General features: G+C 42.9%; 1 protein-coding gene across 15 annotated transcripts in view; it reads left to right on the top strand.

Annotated features, from left to right (window-relative positions):
- anks1b (ankyrin repeat and sterile alpha motif domain containing 1B) overlaps nucleotides 1-20,126 on the top strand; it is an 831,451-nt gene that overhangs the window by 144,569 nt on the left and 666,756 nt on the right. Inside the window, exon 1 of one of the 15 annotated variants that reach the window (XM_068059066.1) lies at nucleotides 20,054-20,082. The exons of the other annotated variants lie outside the window; for them this stretch is intronic. Within the exon in view, the coding sequence (XP_067915167.1) occupies nucleotides 20,069-20,082 (14 nt within the window). The 5' untranslated portion in view covers nucleotides 20,054-20,068. Of the gene's footprint in view, nucleotides 1-20,053; nucleotides 20,083-20,126 lie in introns of those variants that run through there. 15 annotated transcript variants of the gene reach the window in all.

Raw genomic sequence — 20,126 nt, 5'->3', positions numbered from 1 at the left:
GGCTAATGTAAAAAGGGAACTTTAATATTTCAATCTGTGTGTTTATGCTTTACTTGATTACTGGTTAAGACTTGTTTTATAATAAACTGATAATTTTGTTCTTTATTAAAGAAACCTGGTTGGTGTGTTTTATTCTGGGGTAAAAATAGAGTCCATGATTGACCATATCGGTAAGTGAGAAAAATTTTTAATACATGTTGTGACCTGTGGAGAAGTGGAACTAGAATAAACAGTGCACTCCTCCCGCCTCGGTCATAACAAAGGACTGATTTTGCAAAAGAAAATCAGGATATGTTATCTGCAATCTTTCATCGTCTTATGGTTATCTTCAATGGCAGAGATGCTGGGTGATATATTTTCAGTTGTTTCAGTGGTGCTGTTGAGCTGCTGAAGAACTAGAGCACCCTATAATGATCCTGCTGCTCATTTCCTATCATAACAATGTGTATTCGTATAGTGCCTTTAATGTAGTAAAACATTCCAAAGCTCTTCACAGTAAAGTCTGGCTACCTGATCCGAACCCGACTACATGCGTTGGGTTCGCTTCGGGTTGGGTCTATATTCTGAGTCCAGCATTCGGGATCAGGTTGGGCTGGACAGTGCTGCCTCCAGGAACTCGCGGGATCAGGCTCACCCATGATTCCCCACAATTCCATCTGCAGGAATAGCCTGCTGCCGGAACGGATGAACGATATTCGCGTTGGGTCGGGTCAGGCGCGAAAAAAAATTGAAGGACGCTGGAGCGGGTCGGGTCGGTTGGCTGTGGTTGGGTCTGGGTTGGGTTTCAATTTTATCCCCGAGCAGGCCTTTACTTCAGAGGAGCATTATCAAACAAAATTTGACACTGAGCCACATGGGGAATATTAGGACAGATGACCAAAAGCTTGATCAGAAAGGTCAGTTTTAAGGAGCCTCTTAAAGGATGCTAGAGGGGTAGAGAGGGTTCAGAAGCGAATTCCAGAGCGTAGGGCCTCGGCAGCTGAAGGTGTACCATTCAAAGGTGGAGTGATTAAAGTTGGGAATCTGTAAGAGACCAGAGTTGGAGGAGTGCAGATATGTCAGGGGGGTTATAGGGCTGGAGGAGATTAGACATATGGAGGGGTGAGGCCATGGAGAAATTTGGAAGTAAGGATGAGAATTTTAAAATCAAGGCGTCGCTTAAGTGGGAGCCAGTGTTAGTCTGCGAACACTGGGGTAAAGAGCGAACAGTGTTAGAATACTGGCAGCAGAGTATTAGATGAGCTTAAGTTTATAGAGGATGAATGATGGGAGGTCGGCTAGGAGTCCATTGGAATAGTCATGTCTAGAGGTAACCAAGGCATGAATGGAGGTTTCAGCAGTGGATGGGCTGAGGCAGGGCGGAGCCAGTCAATTTTATGGAGGTGGAAGTAGGCTGTCTTAGAGATGGTGCAGATATGTGGTTGGAAGCTCATCTCGGTCAAATATGTCACCAAGGTTATGAACAGTCTGGTTCAGCCTTCGACAGTTGTCAGGGAAAGAGATAGAGTCGGTGCGAGGGAATGGAGTTTGTGGCAGGAACCGAAGACAATGGTCTCAGTCAACCCAATATTTAATTGGATGGATTTGAAATTAGGGATATAGTTGAACAGATGACTTTGTTAAATTTGTTTTCCTCCTCATTTCATTTTGGGAGATATGAAATTTATGACAGTGGATTTTCCTCTTTGCTTGTCAACGTAGACGTCATATTCAAAACTAGAAACTCACTGTGGAGAATGGAGAGAGGATCGATGGTCAATGTGGACCACTAGGAACTCCAGTTTAGAGGAACAAATGATACAACAGTCTCCCCAAGAAGTGAAAAGGCAGCTATATTTCAATACAAATAAAATGGCCAGCAACTTAGCTTGGCCTTTCAATCTCACAGCAGTTGGAAAAGACCTTAAGGGGCTCTTACTGAGTGTTTGATTGTTGCATTCTACAATTACACAATGGTAGCATAAAATAGCCACGTCTCTAGCTTCAATCAAAGCCTATAAAGTAGCATTGCTGCACAATTTGTATTGATGATATTTCTCATTTGCATAGTATACCAACTAAAGGAAAAGTACATGTCCACAATATACTTGTTTCAGGATTGCTGTACCAGCTGCATTATAGTAGCTGCCAACATTGCACAAGCAGAATTTAAAATTGCTTCTACTTGACTGAAAGCATAATTGTTTTTGTCAATCACAGCATTCACTGAATGAAAAGACAAGTCTGGCACATTCTCTCATTTTGTAGTGAATTAAAATCAAATTAAGGGTGCTGAACAGATTTCCAGCATTTGCACTATTTGTTTGACATTCATAAAAGGTCTATCTTAGTACTTTAAAACCTATTGTCAGAACCCTATTCTGTTTAAGACTTGCTGCTGATATCTTTGCTCTCCTCTATTGTGGCTGTAAATTGTGTGCATGATTGCATCTGTATGGTAATCTGCCATTTCTTGCAAAGTGCAATATTAACAGGACAACCTGCATGTTGAAAAAAAAACCTTATTCACTTGTTACAAATCTTTGAATACAGCACACATTTTTGCCCACATCCTGCAACCCCATGTTCCAGCAGCTGGATGTATCAATGTACAGAGCAATGAAGGCCACATGATTGAAGTGAAATTTAGTTGAATGACAAATGAAGCACACACATTCACTGCCAGAACACACACACTCTGGTAGGAACTGCCCAAAGGACAAATGATGCACAGACAGCTTCAAGAAAAAATACTGCAAATCAATCTGGCATTGCAGTGAAGATGATGTTCGAAGGGAGGGAAAGAAGACTTGGCTTGATGGGGTTGTATTTGTGCAAAAGTGAGTGTTGCATATTGTATGCAAATACTAAAACGGAAATCATTTACAAGAGACTCAGGAATGATGAAACAAACTTTTATCATACTGCTTGAAGTGCAGCACGATAATTAAACCAAGAACTACAACAGATGGAAAAGTTGTGGTAAAATTTAGAACTCCAATTCTGCATCATTGAACAGAACATGCAAGTCAGCATTGTCTAAATTGTGCTCAGTATCTACACAGAAATTGTTGAAACCATTATTATCTGTGACCTGGTCAAGCCAAGTCTCGTTTCCCTCCCTAAAAAACATCATCTTCACTGCTATGCCAGATTGATTTGCAGTATTTTTTCTTTAAGCTGTCTGTGCATCATTTGTCCTTTGGGTAGTTCCCTCCAGAGCTTGTGTATTCCAGCATTGAAGGTGTGTGCTTCATTAGTTGTTCAACTACATTTCACTTCAATCATGTGGCCTTCATTGCTTTGTTCACTGATGCATCCAGTTGCTTCCCCTGAGAATCATTGTAAGGTGAACTTTAGGAGCAAAATTTTAAGGGACCTATGGTGACAGGCTGGGAGGTGGGGAGGGTGGATAAAATAGCCTCGGGGAGCATTGGGCAGCATGCCTAAAGTTGTCCTGCCCCCACGCCATTTTGTCCGCGGAAGGGACGTCTGCTGGGAGGCCAATTGAACCACTAAAGTGGTCCATTTAAGGGCTGCCTCCGCTGGCATTTAGACAGCATTGGAGGGGCTCGCTGCCACGTGGAGATGCCTCCCTGTGGGCACGGGATGGGAGAAGGGGGCCATCCTGATTGGGCACCCTGTGCCCCAAAGACAGCAGCACCCCCTCCAAACTGAGTTCAAGGGCCACCCCAGCTGTCAGACACCCATTCCACCCCCAGCCCCCAACACATACTACCAGGGCCTGTCTGAGTGGCTCTGGAGAGCCCAACCTTACCTGTCTTCTGGTGCCTCTATGGCTGTGCTTTGGACTTCATGTCTCAGTAGTGGCCACTGCTCCTGGTCACGCAGTTGGGACTGCTGAGCTGCTGGCCCGTTGATTGGATGGCAGCTCTTGAGGCAGGAGTTGGTCCCTTAAAGTTAATTGCTTGCCTGCCATTGAATTCGGCCTGGGGTCCAATAAAGGGCTGAAGTGCGGTTGGCCCCTGCTTTCCAGCCCATTGCTGGGACCCCCAGCCAATGAAATAACATCCGGCCCAATGTTTCTCTGGATCTTGAGAGAAGATTTTTGTTGGCATCTGAGTGAATTCTGGTAAATTCAAAAGCTTTGTGTTATGTAGAGTACCAGACGTAACCGCTACAGAACGCTGATTCAATCTGGTGTCAGGGCCTTGTAATCGATACATTAGGATTCTTTCAGCATGGTTGGCCCTCAGAAATTTGAATGCAAGTGACCTCTAATCAGTGGAGGAAAGATCAAAATTGTGTTCATTGTGCTGCAAAATACAAATTGTTGGATCTGGGTATGTTGGGAGGAAAGAAGCTTCAGAGTAATTTAAGTGTACTATCTGGTAAACAAGTATTGTTGCTTCAAAAATGTTTTCCTTCTGAAAGGAAATGAACATATTTTTAGACATAGCCTGAGCTTTAGCTCTGAGTTATGTCGTGCTGATGAAAACTCATTGAGCCATAGTCCACAGTTTTTTGAATCTTGCCAAAGTTGTATGTTGGCTTAATTGACATGGAATTTGTGTCCAACAGCTCCCTTGCTGAACATTTTAGCATATTCCATTAACTTAAATTCATCTGTTACACTTTAGTATTGCAAGGTCAAATAGTTGAATATTTTCACAGTTACAAGTTCAAAAGGTTAGGTAGGAACATAGTACACATGAATACTACAGTTTCCCAAGCATCCAGGTCCCTCCTGGGCTGTGCATGTTATGCATGGGAGTATATTAAAATTCAAGATTTATGGCATACATTTAATTGTTTGTAAACAATACATAATTTTGCAAAGCAAGATTCCATGCACTAAAATGGTTATGCTATTCTAAAATAAACTGTAATTTCCAAGTTTAAAAAGTAACTTTCATAGCCAAACTGCTTCATTTTGTGGATGATCCATCAATATAGCACTTTACAATGTTAAAAATTGTAAATAATCTTTCCACTACGGATATTAAAATACCTGATTAAATGTTTTCTCTGTCGTTCTTAATATTTCAGAATAAATGAGCATTTTATAGATTTTTTTTTTCTATGTATAAATTTACCCCTGCAACACATCATGTCTATAGGCAACAATATATATTTTGAGGTGAGCTACCAGACAGGAATAAGGTCAGACATTCTATCATTCATTGCTCCCAAATTCCAATTGTTATAACATAGTAATTTTAGAACACAATTTCATTTCATTTCCATTTCTTTGGGAGGTCAATAGGTAGATTGCTCCAGGGTAAATGCATCAGAATAAATTCAAACCATTCTTTCTCTGTTTAATACTAGTAAATGATGTATTTATGTCTTTTGCTGTACTTCCGTTCTTTGAGAAGCAAACAAATTTCATTTTGGACTGTCAATAATACACAAGCGACTTGTATGTAGTATTATTGGCATGGAGTTACAACTGTGTAAATTTCTATCAACTGAAATGAAACACAGCATAAGAACAAAGGAAAGTAGACAGATTTCGAAGGTTATGCAGGAGACCATTAGTACGTATATAATACATTTTTGCCAGTGACTTCCAAGACTGTAATTCGATGAAGCAGTTCCAATTACAGGGCGCACCAATAGAATGAAGTCAGAAGTCCAAAATAAAGAACATATTATATACTCAGTTTTCTTTTATTTTACTTTTATTGTAGATCAGATGGCAGAGCTATAATTGAACACGGTAGTTGATGTGACCTATATGAAAGAGTAATGAACCTTACAGTAGCAAAGGATGTGGCGTATGTTTTCAATACTGTAGTGTTATGTAACTTTCAAGGGTTCTGATGCTAAAACTAGAGTACATTATAGCATTTGCACAACGTTTATACAACTTCCTTTGAGTGACAATTTAATTGCAAGTTGTTCTTAATATTCAACATTATATTTTGTGTAAATACCACAACAGCTATGGGTGACATACTTCCATGTGTATTGGACATCTAGCTGACCAAAAGATAAAGTTTTTAACATAAGTACCAAATGCTACTGTAAAAATGCAGAGGCAGCTTTCTGTGTTTACTCCGGGACAATATCAGACGATGGCAGGCAGCAGGGTAAGTCGTTGATAGGGGGTGGGTTTCAGGACCTTTCTCTGAGCAAAGGGGCAGGGAACCCGGGTTGGTAGCAGCCCAGATTATTTTGTGAGGCTACTCCTGGTGCCAGAAAAATACAGCTGAACTTACTGTTTGGTGTGTTCTGTGGGTGTCTGGCAGTTTCTACTGAGTGTAGTGTCCAGGGTGACAGTTTAAATGGTTTTAGATCATAAGTGATTGGACCCCGTTTTGCATAAATTCATGAGGCTTCTGCTGGAGTCAGACGAACAGCTCAGCTGCCCGTGTTTAAAATAGCTGTATGTCAGGGAAAAGGAGCCAAAAGTTCATCACTTTGTTTTAACCCCTGCTCCACCCAGTTGCAGCTGGGTGAAGGAAGTTAAAATTCCCCCTTATCATTTGCACTTACCAACTATGTTAATAAAAATTACCTTATGGTACAAGAAGAAACAGTCAATGCCTACCTTGGAAGATTCACAGTGGAGATACAAGGTCTGATGTAATCTTAGGCCTATGGAATGTCTTCCTATTCGATAAGTGAACATATTACTGACGATTACACGACATTCTCAGCATCGCAGTGTATTTTACAAAATTCTTTTTATTCTAATATTTAGGTCAAATATTTACTTTGGTGGTATCTGGGCTTGTGTAAAAGGATAATGCGGTGGTGTGAATACTCAGCTGGTGCCATTTAGAATTAATTTACTATAAAGTCAACCCTTTTTTGTTGACTGCAGTTGAATGTCCTACAAAATGAATACAGCCCTAACATAAATGTCAGGCTTTAAATCTTTTTATTGGAACTTGCCTTTCTTTCAGTATTCTGTCTTTGTAGCCTGAATAGTGCTCAGACCTACTTGCCCTAATCAGGTTTAATATATGGAAATTCTAAAGATGGAGCAGATTAAGTTAAACTGGGAGTGTTGAAGGGTCACTCCATTTTGAACTATTGGTAGTTTGTTATTCGTGCCCTCACCTGTTGCCTCTTTGCCATGGGTATTCTTTTAATTAAATGCCAACTGGGATGCACCATCTGAAGGTGTTGCAGAGGGGGAAGGAATGTAACAGTTAGAATAAGCAAATGATTTCCAATGGACCCCACTGCAAGGTTATACTGGACAGTTCATGAATCAGTGCCTGTGTGAAACCAACTACTAATGTTTCCCTTTTGCGTACTATTTGTGGCTAATTTTTCAAAACTGACGCAACTTGTGATCTGTAGGATAACCAGGAGAAGACCAGCTGTTTATGTCAATATATTGAATAGATTTGTGAAGTAAACTTGTTGACAAATGTGTTGAGTATCAAAATTAAAAAAACAGGAAACATACTGAAATAAGAAAGGAAGAATTTGCATTGATCTAGCAGTTTCCACGACCTCAGGACGTCCCGAAGCACTTCAGAGCCAATGAAGTCATTTTGAAATGTAGTTGCCTGTTGTAATGTAGGAAGAATAGTAGCCAATTTTCACACAGCAAGGTCCCACAAACAGCAATGAAATAAATTACCAGATCATCTATTTTAGGTGTTGGTTGAAGGATAAAATGTTGGCCAGGATACAGGCAGAACTCCCCTGTAAAATCACAGCAAAATTTAATTATACAGAAGTGAAAATGTTAATAGTTAGTTAGAAATGGTTTAGAAATAGAATAATTTATCTCTAGCAGATTTTTATATAATGAAAGCATTTTTATGCCTGATTTTTACGAGAATTAAGGATTGGCTGGTCTTCAGTGATGTAGGTGTGAATTACCCTGAAGCGTTGTAAAGATGGAACAGGCAGAACTGCTTGAGGTAGCCCGGGTACCCTTGCCAACATGGCTCCTTGACATGAAGACCCACTGCCTGAAATTCCTGGCCTCCAGTGTGTAAATATTCTTAACACTCTCCCTGAACCCAGAAACTTCGGGATAAAGCCTGGTTCGGGTATAAAATTAAAACCCGACCCAGGCCCGACCCGACAACAGCCAACCCGAACCGGGCCCAAGTCCTTTAATTTTTTAAAATGCCTGACCCGAACCTGATGCATGTAGTCGGGTTTGGTCAGGTAGCTAGGCTTTACTGCAGAGTGCTGAGTCCGGACTGCACGTTTCCCACCTTGACGTCCTGAATGCTCATTTGAAGATTACTTCTCGGAGCAACGCAGCGCTGTCCACGACCAGCCCGACCCTAACCCGACATGACATCGGGTGTGGTCGGGTTCAGGTTGGGTAGCCATGCTTTACTTCGGGGCCTATGTATTTATGCTTAAGAATAAAATTGTTTCCAATTTACAAAGAAAAGTAACCTTTTAGAGGGCTTTAAGTCATGCTTAGGAATTAGTTTTGAGAAATCTTCGAATTATGCTAATGTTCAGTTTGTGGTTTCAGTTCATCCACAGTAGTTACCATTTTCAGATGTTAGTTGCATGCTATTAATAGCAATATTTAACAGCAAGAACATTGCAGTGCTTAAATATTAAATATAATTATTGAAAAGATCTTAGTGGGCTTGCAAGTCATTCACTGTTGGAGTCGGCTACATTTATGATTTGTTCACGCTTAGGAATGAGATTAATTTTACAAAAGCATCTAAGTGATGAAGACGGCTGTCATAGGGTGAGAGCTAACCAATGATGTATAGCTTTGGCTAGACTGTAGGTTATGTGCTTTACGCTTAACTCTGGGAGACAGTTCAATTTATATGGCTGTTCATCTCTGTTTCTTTGTGCAGAGCACAACATTTTGTATCAGGTGTTTTCACTAGTATGGCGAAACATGCTCCACAGATCAAATTTTTTTTAACTTTTAGATGGTACCTTATACTTCCTCGTAGCTGGCCGAAGGTAGCCTTGAGGGGTGTTCTGGGTCTTAATGACAGCTTTGGCTCAGTGGTAGCACTCTGATCTGAGTCAGTGGGATCAAGTCCCATTCCAGAGACTTGTGCACATAATAAAGGCAGACTCTTCAGTAATGGGGGAGGCACTATCTTTTAGATGAGGCATTGAACTGAGGCATATTCCGATCTCACAGAACTGTTCAAAGAGGTCAGGAGTTCTTTTGGTATGGCCAATTTTATCCTTCATCATCAATAAAGGAGAATATTTCATTGCTGTTTGTGAAATCTTGCAGAGCACAAATTGGCAAGATGTCATGATTCCATACATTGTAATAGCGACTTTACTTCAAAAAGTACTTGGGCTGTGAAGTGCATCGTGATGTCCTGAGGTTGTGAAAGTTGCTTTTTAAAATTCATTCATGGGATGTGGACTTCGCTGGCAAGGTCAGCATTTATTGCCCATCCGTAATTGCCCATGAGAAGATAGTTGTGAGCAACCTTGAACTGCTGCAGTTCATGTGGTGAAGGTGCTTCCACAGTACTGCTAGGTAGTGACTTCCAGGATTTTGTCCCAGCGATGATGAAGGAATGACAGTATATTTCCAAGTCAGGATATTGTGTGACTTGGAAGGGGACTTGGAGGTAGTGGTCATGTTTCCATGCATCTGCTTCCCTTATCCTTCTAGGTGGTAGAGGTCATGGGTTTGGAAGGTGTTGTCGAAGAAGCCTTGAGGAAGCCTTGTAGATGGTACACATTGCAGCCATGGTGCACCGATGATGGAGGGAATGAATTTTTAAGGTGTTGGATGGGGTGCCGATCAAGTGGGCTGCTTTGTTCTGGATGGTGTTAAACTTCTTTAGTATTGTTGGTGTTGCACTCATCCAGGCAAGTGGAGAGTATTCCATCACACTCCTGGCTTGGGCCTTGTAGATGGTGGGAAGGATTTGGGGAGTGAGGAGATGAGTCACTTTCTGCAGGATACCGAGTCTCTGACCTCTTTACCACATTATTTATGTAGTTGGTCTAGTTAAAGCAGTTAAGTTTCTGGACCAGCCACATAAATAATGTGGCTACAGAGCAGTTCAGAGATTGAGTATTCTGCAGAAAGTGACTCACCACTTATTTTCTATATATGTGCAAGTTTGTTTACACTTTCATTTTTGAAGAGTTCACCTGTGACGTGTTGTGCAGTTGAATATCCTTTTCTCACTCGTTATCTAGGCTGACGTATGAAGAGATCGCCAGTTGGTCACTGTCATGGAGGAATACTGAACATTGCTCCATATGTTTAGTTTATGTTTAGAGATACAGCACTGAAACAGGCCCTTCGGCCCACCGAGTCTATGCCGACCATCAACCACCCATTTATACTAATCCTACACCAATTCCATATTCCTACCACATCTCCACCTGTCCCTATATTTTCCCTACCACCTACCTATACTAGGGGCAATTTATAATGGCCAATTTACCTATCAACCTGCAAGTCTTTTGGCATGTGGGAGGAAGCCGGAGCACCCGGAGGAAACCCACGTAGACACAGGGAGAACTTGCAAACTCCACGCAGGCAGTACCCAGAATTGAACCCGGGTCGCTGGAGCTGTGAGGCTGTGGTGCTAACCACTGCGCCACTGTGCTGCCCTATTACACATATTACACATGTTGATCATGAGTGTTTTAACCTGGCCATCCCCATTTCAATTCAGGTTAGACTGGTCAACTTCTTTCACTGCGCTTGGAGGTCGTTAGTACCAATCAGATCAATTAAAAGGTGCAACTGAAGCTTGTCAAAACAAACCCTGGGGAGTAGGTCTGAAGGTTGTGGGAACCAGTCAGATCAGTTGGAGGGCAAGACTGAAACCTATCAGAACAAATAAATCAAACTTTACTTACATTTCTCTGTGGATCCTGATTGGTCCAATGCAGGTGCTCTTCTCGGTTACTAAGGCAACAAAGACAGGTTGTCACAAATTAATTAGCAAACTGAAAACAGCTCATTATGCATCAATTTAAGACATTTTAAGATGAGTTGATTGGGCATGGTTTTGAAAGAAAGACCAATTTGCATTTATGTAGCATCTTTTATGAGTTCAGGACTTGTCAACATGCTTCACAACCAATGAAGCATTTCTGAAATATAGTCAATAAAGCAAGGTAAAAAAGATGGAAATGCAAAAAAAGCTTTAAGATGAGTTGATGGTGCTTTTTAGGTGTGAACAAATTAGCTGCTAAAATGCAGCTTAAAAACATTTTTATTTTCCTCTACCATACATTCCGAGGCATGTCTGGCTGTTGCCTTATGTGAAAGCTTATCTTCAAGGGGCTGAATTTAGTGAGGCCATTTGGAATGGGAATGGAAACATGAGGGGCTAGAGAACAGCGTCAGATGCGTCTGCCTGGAAATCTAACATCATTTTTTTTTAATGCATTAATGGGATGTGGGCGACGCTGGCCAGGCCAGCATTTATTGCCCATTCCTAATTGCCCTTGAGAACATGGTGGTAAGCTGCCTTCTTGAACCGTTGCAGTCCATGTGGGGCAGGTACACCCACAGTGCTGTTAGGAAGGGAGTTCCAGGATTTTGACCCAGCGACAGTGAAGGAACGGCGATAACGTTCCAAGTCAGGATGGTGTGTGACTTGGAGGGGAGCTTGCAGGTGGTGGTGTTCCCATGTATTTGCTGCCCTTGTCCTTCTAGGTGGTAGAGGTCGCGGGTTTGGAAGGTGCTGTCGAAGGAGCCTTGGTGCATTGCTGCAGTGCGTCTTGTAGATGGTACACACTGCTGCCACTGTGTGTCGGTGGTGGAGGGAGTGAATGTTTGTGGATGGGGTACCAATCAAGCGGTCTGCTTTGTCCTGGATGGTGTCGAGCTTCTTGAGTGTTGTTGAACCTGCACCCATCCAGGCAAGTGGAGACTATTCCATTACACTCCTGACTTGTGCCTTGTAGTTGGTGGACAGGCTTTGGGGAGTCAGGAGGTGAGTTACTCTCCTCAGGATTCCTAGTCTCTGGCCTGCTCTTGTAGCCACGATATTTATATGGTTACTCCAGTTCAGTTTCTGGTCAATGGTAGCCCCTAAGATGTTGATAGTGGGGGACTCAGCGATAGTAATGTCATTGAAGGTCAAGGGGAAATGGTAAGATTCTTTCTTGTTGGAGATGGTCATTGCCTGGCACTTGTGTGGCACAAATGTTACTTGCCACTTATCAGTCCAAGCCTGGTATTGTCCAGGTCTTGCTGCATTTCTACACTGACTGCTTCAGTATCTGAGGAGTTGCGAATGGTGCTGAATATTGTGCGGTCATCAGCGAACATCCCCACTTCTGACCTTATGATTGAAGGAAGGTCATTGATGAAGCAGCTGAAGATAGTTGGGCCCAAGACACTACCCTGAGGAACTCCTGCAGTGATGTCCTGGAGCTCAGATGATTGACCTCCAACAACCACAACCAACTTCCTTTGCACTAGGTATGACTCCAACCAGAGGAGAGTTTTCCCCCTGATTCCCATTGACTCCAGTTTTGCTAGGGCTCCTTGATGCCATACCTGGTCAAATGTTGTCTTGATGTCAAGGGCAGTCACTCTCACCTCATCTCTTGAGTTCAGCTCTTTTGTCCATGTTTGTAATGAGGTCAGGAACTGAGTGGCCCTGGTGGAACCCAAACTGAGCGTCACTGAGCAAATTATGGCTAAGCAAGTGCCACTTGATGGCACTGTTGATGACACATTCCATCACTTTACTGATTGAGAGTAGGCTGATGGGGCGGTAATTGGCCAGGTTGGAATTGTCCTGCTTTTTGTGTACAGGACATACCTGGGCAATTTTCCACATTGCAGGGTAGATGCCAGTGTTGTAGCTGTACTGGAACAGCTTGGCTAGTGGCGCAGCAAGTTCTGGAGCACAGGTCTTCAGTCCTATTGCCGGAATATTGTCAGGGCCCATAGCCTTTGCAGTATCCAGTGCCTTTAGTCGTTTCTTGATATCATGTGGAGTGAATCGAATTGGCTGAAGTCTGGCATCTGTGATGCTGGGGACTTTAGGAGAAGATTGAGATGGATCATCAACTCGGCACTTCTGGCTGAAGATTATTGCAAATGCTTCAGTCTTATCTTTTGCACTGATGTGCTGGGCTCCGCCATCATTAAGGATGGGGATATTTGTGGAATGACCTCCTCCAGTTAGTTGTTTAATTGTCCACCACCATTCACGGCTGGATGTGGCAGGACTGCAGAGCTTAGATCTGATCCATTGGTTATGGCGTCGCTTAGCTCTGTCTATCGCATGCTGCTTACACAGTTCGGCACCCAGATAGTCCTGTGTTGTAGCTTCACCAGGTTGACACCTCCATTTTGAGGTATGCCTGGTGCTGCTCCTGGCATACCCTCCTGCACTCTTCTTTGAGCCAGGCATGGTCTCCTGGCTTGATGGTAATGGTAGAGTGGGGGATATGCGGGGCCATGAGTTTACAGATTGTGATTGAGTACAATTCTGCTGCTGCTGCTGGCCCACAGCGCCTCATGGATGCCCAGTTTGGCATTGCTAGATCTGTTCGAAATCTAGCCCATTTAGCAAAGTGGTAGTGCCACACAACACATGACACAGTTCTGGGTTTAGTCAGCAGCTGGAAAGCTCCAAGGTGGCGTTGCCACCCCAATGTGATGGATGTACAATTTAAATTGAAGAACAAATAGTTTAAATACATTTGCAAGCAATTGATCATGATTCAGTGGGGTTCTAGGAATTAAGTGGACGATGGGCGGTCCTCACATGTCTTCGGATCCCCGGCCTTTGAAAGGTGGTGGCGCCAAGGTGAGGACTCGGTGCCGCAATGGGAAGGCAGCCATGGGGAGCAATGAATCGGGGAAGAGGGAGAAGCGGAGACCGTTGTCGGCATGCAGTGCTGTGCACTCTGCATTGGTGGGTTTGGTCTTGGGTGAGAGCGTATGGTGGGCATAGTATAGGAGTCACTCAGCATGGATGGGCATTGTATTGTGTTCAAGAGTTTGGTGGGCTGTATTTTGGGCGCATCACAATCAGCGCCTCGGAGCCTGCCCCTGTCATGCAATACAATGGGCCCATACCTTCATTATGTAAAGTGGCTGCCCGCCATATAATTGTGGTCAGCTGGCCGCACATGTCACAGGCGGCAAGGACACCTGCTGGGACCTGCAACAGGAATGCTAAATTCAGCCCTTTTTGGAGATGAATAAAATGAGCTCTGGCGTGTATATGTATAAGTGGCTGTATTTCAGCATTTCTGCCACTGCACTTGCAGGATTGCCATGATATGAAGATTAAATAAGGAGTCAGTTTGAAGTTGTGACAAATTACACTTAATTAAAACATTTCAAGAAGATTCTTTTATTTAGGATTGTACTACAATGTATTATAGTGATGTGCTGAGGATTGATGGATTTTTTGTAAGTGTTAGCAGCTGGATATCTTTAGGTTTAAAAACTGATTTTATTTCTGAACTCTCTGTCTGATGGTGGTCCCTTTCTCACCATGCAGTAACCAAGACGACTGTCCATTGGCATGACCAGCATCTATGGGGACAATGAAGAGGTGATAAAAGAGTAATGGATTACAAACCCCAGACTGAAAGCAGTCAGCTCTACTTCAGAGCATCAAATTCAACTGCTCATTTCTGTGATAAATCGTTCTTCATACACTTCAGCTTTCTCATGATTGCAGTATGTAATCATTTTTGTTTTTTATTGTTGGTACTATGGTCAAAAGTGAAGCAGAAGTGATTAGTCATAAGCAAGAGTGGCTGAGGGCTTGACATGTGCGTATGGCATTCTTCTGTCTTTTTTGCGGGACACGTTAACCTGCTTTGAATAGGTTAATGACTGTTAAAATAGCAGAGTGCAATAGGAACACATAAAGCATTTGTTTGCTCTTATCACCAACAGTAATTTCTGTCCTCATGTATTTTAAGGTTATCGAAACAGAAAATGTTTGAAATTTTTAGCAGGTTCATAAGGATCTAAGTGAGGAAGAGGAGAATGCATGTTGATATTTGTGTATAATTTTAATGCTGGGAATACTTCGCTGGTCAGGGATCATCTGTAGAAAGAGAAACAGTGGCCGAATTTTACATTGGGCAGGAGGCCCTGCCCACTGCCTAAAAAGTCAGGGGCGAGCCCATCTCTGCCCGGCCTGGGAGCCACACCAGGATTTAATGTGGCCCAGGCCCTTAATTGGCCTTGTCGGGATTTCCACCCACTGAGGCAGGAACTCCCGCCTCCAAGAGCTGCCAGCCAATCAGTGGGCCGGCAGCTCTCAGTCCCAGCAGCGCTACTAGGAGCGGTGGCCACTGCTGGGACTGCACCCAGCCACAGCAGCAAGAGGGACACCGGACCCAGAAACACGATAAGTTTCTGGGCCCTTGCTGTGGACAATTGGCCAGGCCCTGGCAAGGCAAGGGGTGGGGGGGGCGCGGGGGAATGTTGTGTAGTGGGGACTATTGTGCTGTGTGGGGGTCTGTGTGGGGCACAGGGTGTCTGATCAGGAGGGCGTCCCCCAGCCCGCAAGGAGGCTACCAGGTTTTACTGGGCGGCCTCCTGGGGGACCTCGGGTGCCCACAGGCCACAGGTAAAATATTAGCGATGGCGGGAGGAGGCTCTTAAGTGGCAGTTAATTGGCCTCGATTGGACTGGGGCAGGTGAGCAGTTTCTCCCTGCTGCTGTCCCTTGTAAAATTGCAGTGGGGCGGGAATGCGTCAGGAACGGCACCCCCTCACCTCCCACTCGATTTTACAACCCCGCTCCTGCAGGGGGTGGGGGACGTGGGGCGTAAAATTCCTGCCAGAGTTAACATTTCAGGTCGGTGACCCTTTGTCAGAACTGCTTTTATTTCAGATTTCCAGTATTTGCAGTACTTTATTCTTGTGTGAGTTTTGTTTACTTCTGGCCTGTGTTAGAGTCTGTCCAGGTCTGGAACAGATGAAGTAGTGAGTCAATTTTTTTTCTTGTGAATATAGAATGTGCTGCTGGTTGAGATTATTGCTTTTGTGTGTTGTAAATAGTTTTAGTTCACAAATTAACATTGTGTAAAGTTGTGTTCAAGTCGCTACATTTTATTTTCCAATTTGAAATATATGTAATCATATTAGAATAAATGATTATTGGCTTGAAGTACGGAATTATAGTAGATTTCAAAATGCTGGAAAAATCACTGCCGTTTCAAAAATCAAAATGTTTTGATGCACTTGCCCCTGTACCCCAATGTTGATATAAATTTTGCACCTTCATCAATTACTTCCCCCTTCAATAATTTATAAATCCACTATGACTACAAACTGCACTATTTTATATTGTAGTTTTTATCTCCTTTACAACAAAAGTGATAGAAGGTTAAGTATGCTTACAGCTGAAATTATACTTCTGTGTCTCGATGCACTTTTCGTCTAACCTCCTGTCTTCATATGTCATGAGACTTATTGACACAAGGGCTGTTTGAGCTGTAATCTTGTCTGACATTGGCATGTATGAAATATTTAAATAGGTTTGTAGTCCTTATTGATCATAAATGTTGCTCCTAACATTTCCTCATTGTTGGTAGATCAATATGTGTGATTCACTAAACTGTCCTGAGTACAATATGCATGTGAATAATGTCATCATACAGTGCTCATGAAATGAAGATGGCTCTTGAAGTCTGTGTGGATTACAAAAGCAGTTTCGGGAGAATTGTTATTCAGCAGGAAAGCAAACAGAAGAGCCAGAAATTACTTGTTGAGTGTTTATAATTATCTTGTAAAGAAGACTTTATTCCCTATTTATGATTGCTTGAAGAATTAGCCATTACAAGTAAGATCCCTTTTGCAAAGAAGAGTAGTATGGCCAAATAGATCAAAATTACACTGCTCCTTTCTTTAGCCAAGGAGCTGAACAGCAGCTATCCCTTGTGAGAAAGTGATTGATGACAACAGACTTAATGCAGCAATGAGAGAACAGAAAGGCAGAGCTCTGTATAATGCAAATTGCCCTTTTCAGAATAGGCAGAGGCCCAAAATCTGTAAATAGGCATTGACAAAACAGCAGCTTGTCATTTTTATTTCAGCATACATCAGCAAATTCATTTCTGCTATCAGTTGCAAGCAGATCTGGAAACTCCTAATTTGATCTTCTGTAGTTATGAAGGCCTCAATAACTATCAACTAGCAGTGGCAGGTCTCTATCTACATTACACCCAGGCCCTAGCTCCACTGTAGTGTTCCCATCCTTATAGTCCCCAGCCATAGTCTCAGCCTATTAAATTATTCCACACCTCATTGCATCAGAATAGCTTCCGACTTACCATGAGGAATATCACAGGAGATCCACTAGTGTATGTGCGTGAATATATTCTGTACTAGTCAATCTCTTGTGGCTTTGCTCATAAATAAATTGGAGCTGTAACCATGCGAATTTGTATATTATACACGCAGTTCACTGTTGCAGCTTTCTTAACCTATTTTATGTGTTCACACTAAGCTTTTGTTGGCTTTTAGTTTTTAACTTTGTTTCTTTCTCTCTGTCAAGAACCATCTGTATTTCTGGATAGGATGCAAATAGCATATAGCAATTGAGTTTCAAAGATACTGTTGGAATTCATCATTTAAAGAGTAACTTGATCCAATAAACAATTTATGACTGACCTTTTCTTGTCAATTTTGTGATATTTTAGTGAATCACTGACACAGGAGTGCATTTAAATAGGTACAGTCTGTGTTGACTTAAATTCAGCATGCCCACAGACATCAATGCATGGACCTTGATGACCAGATTACTGGAAGTGAACGCTTACTGATTTCAGCAATCACCTCTGTAGCCGACAGCCCTGTGGTTTGTGTTGAAGCAAAGTTTCTGCCTGGCTTTCTTGTGTTGGTGGTAGATCTGAGGAAATCTGGGTGAGCAGGAGCAGTGAGCCAGCAGATCTGATTGATCACTTGTTGCAGCACCTGCTCACCTTGCTGGCAAGAGCAATGGTGGGAAGTGGGAGTAGGGTAGGGCATTTGGAAGGCTGGTGATGGATGGGTGCTGAATGCTGCTAGAGAGGAGTAAAGTGGGGATTAGCGATCAGTACTCCAGTGATTTGTTGATTCTACAATTTCTCTTATCCATCTAGGTCTGCTCAGTTATGGCAGAAAACCAACGTTCTCGCATAAACAGCAATTTAAAAAACTGCGTTAAATTCAGAAATACTGAAATGAGGAATAAATGCATGTGTATTTAAGCTACGGCATCTAAGTGAAGCTAAACTGAATGTGTCTGTGGCTTGAACATTTTTTGGATGCCCAAAACCGCAGAGTACTCTAACAGTGACCTAACTTATATGTTCTTGTTTATAAAATCCAGCATTCTGTTGTGCCTTTTTTGATGGCTTTCTGTCCTTGCACTCGTACTTTCAAGGAATTATATCATCATTCTCTCTAATCACAACACCCTTTAGTTCCTCTCCACTCTTTTTTTTTCTCCCAAAATTTATTACCTCACAATTATCACATTAAGTAGCATCTGCCACCTGTCTGCCCATTCTGCCAACTGTCTGTAACTACCTGTGTTCATTAACAGTCCTGCTCATTGCCAAACCTCCTATTTTTGTGTGCTCAGCAAATTTTGAGACTTTTGTTCCTTGTTCTGAATTCCAAATTATTTCCATATACATCGAACAAAAGTTGGCCCAGCACTAAGTCCTGGAGTAGACCCTCTTCCAGATTGTGCAAGATGAGTTCACCCTAACACCTTTCTATCCATGCTGTACGTATTGGCAAAATTTCCTCGGCCCCACAGTGGCGGGCTTGGAGGTGCAGTTGAGAAGGGTCTGGGAAAATAGGGGGGAGCCCCATTGGGATGGCTCTCTGACACATTCCCACTACTGGGGAGCTTTCCCAGGGGTGGGCAGGGACCCGGATGGGCATCATGTAAGTGGGTAGTCATTGACATAGTTAAGCCCCAATTAGGGGAGATTTTGTGAGGTTGCTGGCATTTTGCCTGCGGGGGAGCGGCCTTCCGCAATGTACGGAGGCCACCAGCTTAATGAAAGCAGTCTCCTTGTGGCAGTCTGGGGGAGGCTCCATTCAATGGGAGGGCGCCATGTTATGGAAGGACCACAATCGTGGCAGTGCTTGTTACTGTGGGGGGCTCCCCTCCCCCCTACTTCCATCTGATGGCGCTAACCCTTTTGGCCCTTCTTATATACCCCCATTTGTGGACAGTGACAGGGAATGGAGAAGCTCTTGCGCCTCCTGGTATACTTAAGCAGCGCCCAATTCTGACGGTGGGGCTGTTGATCCTTCAGTGCCGGATGGCCTCCTATTTGCCTCCAGACTCGGGAGCCCACCCGCTGTCCTTAATTGGATGGCAAGTGTGGAAGCAGCCAACTAGGAGGCCACCTCTGGGGAAAGTAGCACTGCTGGTCTGGCTTCTGGCAAGTTTGGGCTCAGGACCCCCGTTTGGTCCTAATGTTGAGGTCCTGAAGCCTATGGAAAATCCTGCCCTATATGTCTGTAATTTTCTAGAATGCCTCTAAGAATCTTATTACCCACCTTTTGAAATCCCTATATCCTACATCTACTGAAGTCTTTTTATCTATCCAAGCTGCATTGTAGATTTTAATGATAAACAAATGGTTGGTTGTTGTTGGTTGGCTGGTAATTCCAGTGGAGCTGGCTGATCTGGGGATTTGGCTCTAGGGGCCTTGCTTAAGAAAATGCAGCATGTTCCTCATTATTCCTCTTCAGAAGGAAACCAAAAAAATCTTACTTATTAAAAATCTTTGAAGATCCAGGTCACAGCCCAGGCTTGGATTCCAAGGTCTGTTTCAATTCTGCCTCCATCAGCTAAAGGCACCTTATCTTGCTTTGACCTGCCAATAGATACCCAGGTCACCTGTCTTGAGAGCTCCCAACCCCCAGCATTAACCCCTGTGATGCAAGTGACCTTGTTTTTGGTAAATGGAATTTCTGCTCCAAACTAGGCTGATAGAAACTAATGGGGAAGGATGAGATTGCTGAAATTGCAGCTGCATTCCCGCCTATACTTTTTGTGAGGAAGTAACAGAGTGTCACATAGTTTTGGCTGCTTTTAATGTAAGCAGATAGTAGATTTCAACTCTAAACAGATTGTAAATTTTTAGTTTGCATTATTTTCACTTTGGAAATATTTCTTTACCACCTTTACCCGACAAATTATGGTATGAAATACTGCGGAATAATTACATAAAGTATGAAGTACCTCAGGTAACTGGTAGATTCATTTTCTTGGAAACTGTTAAATGATTGCA

Source organism: Heterodontus francisci, chromosome 27, assembly GCF_036365525.1.
Source record: "Heterodontus francisci isolate sHetFra1 chromosome 27, sHetFra1.hap1, whole genome shotgun sequence".
Lineage (NCBI taxonomy): Eukaryota > Metazoa > Chordata > Chondrichthyes > Heterodontiformes > Heterodontidae > Heterodontus > Heterodontus francisci.
This window is presented reverse-complemented; position numbering and strand designations above follow the sequence as displayed.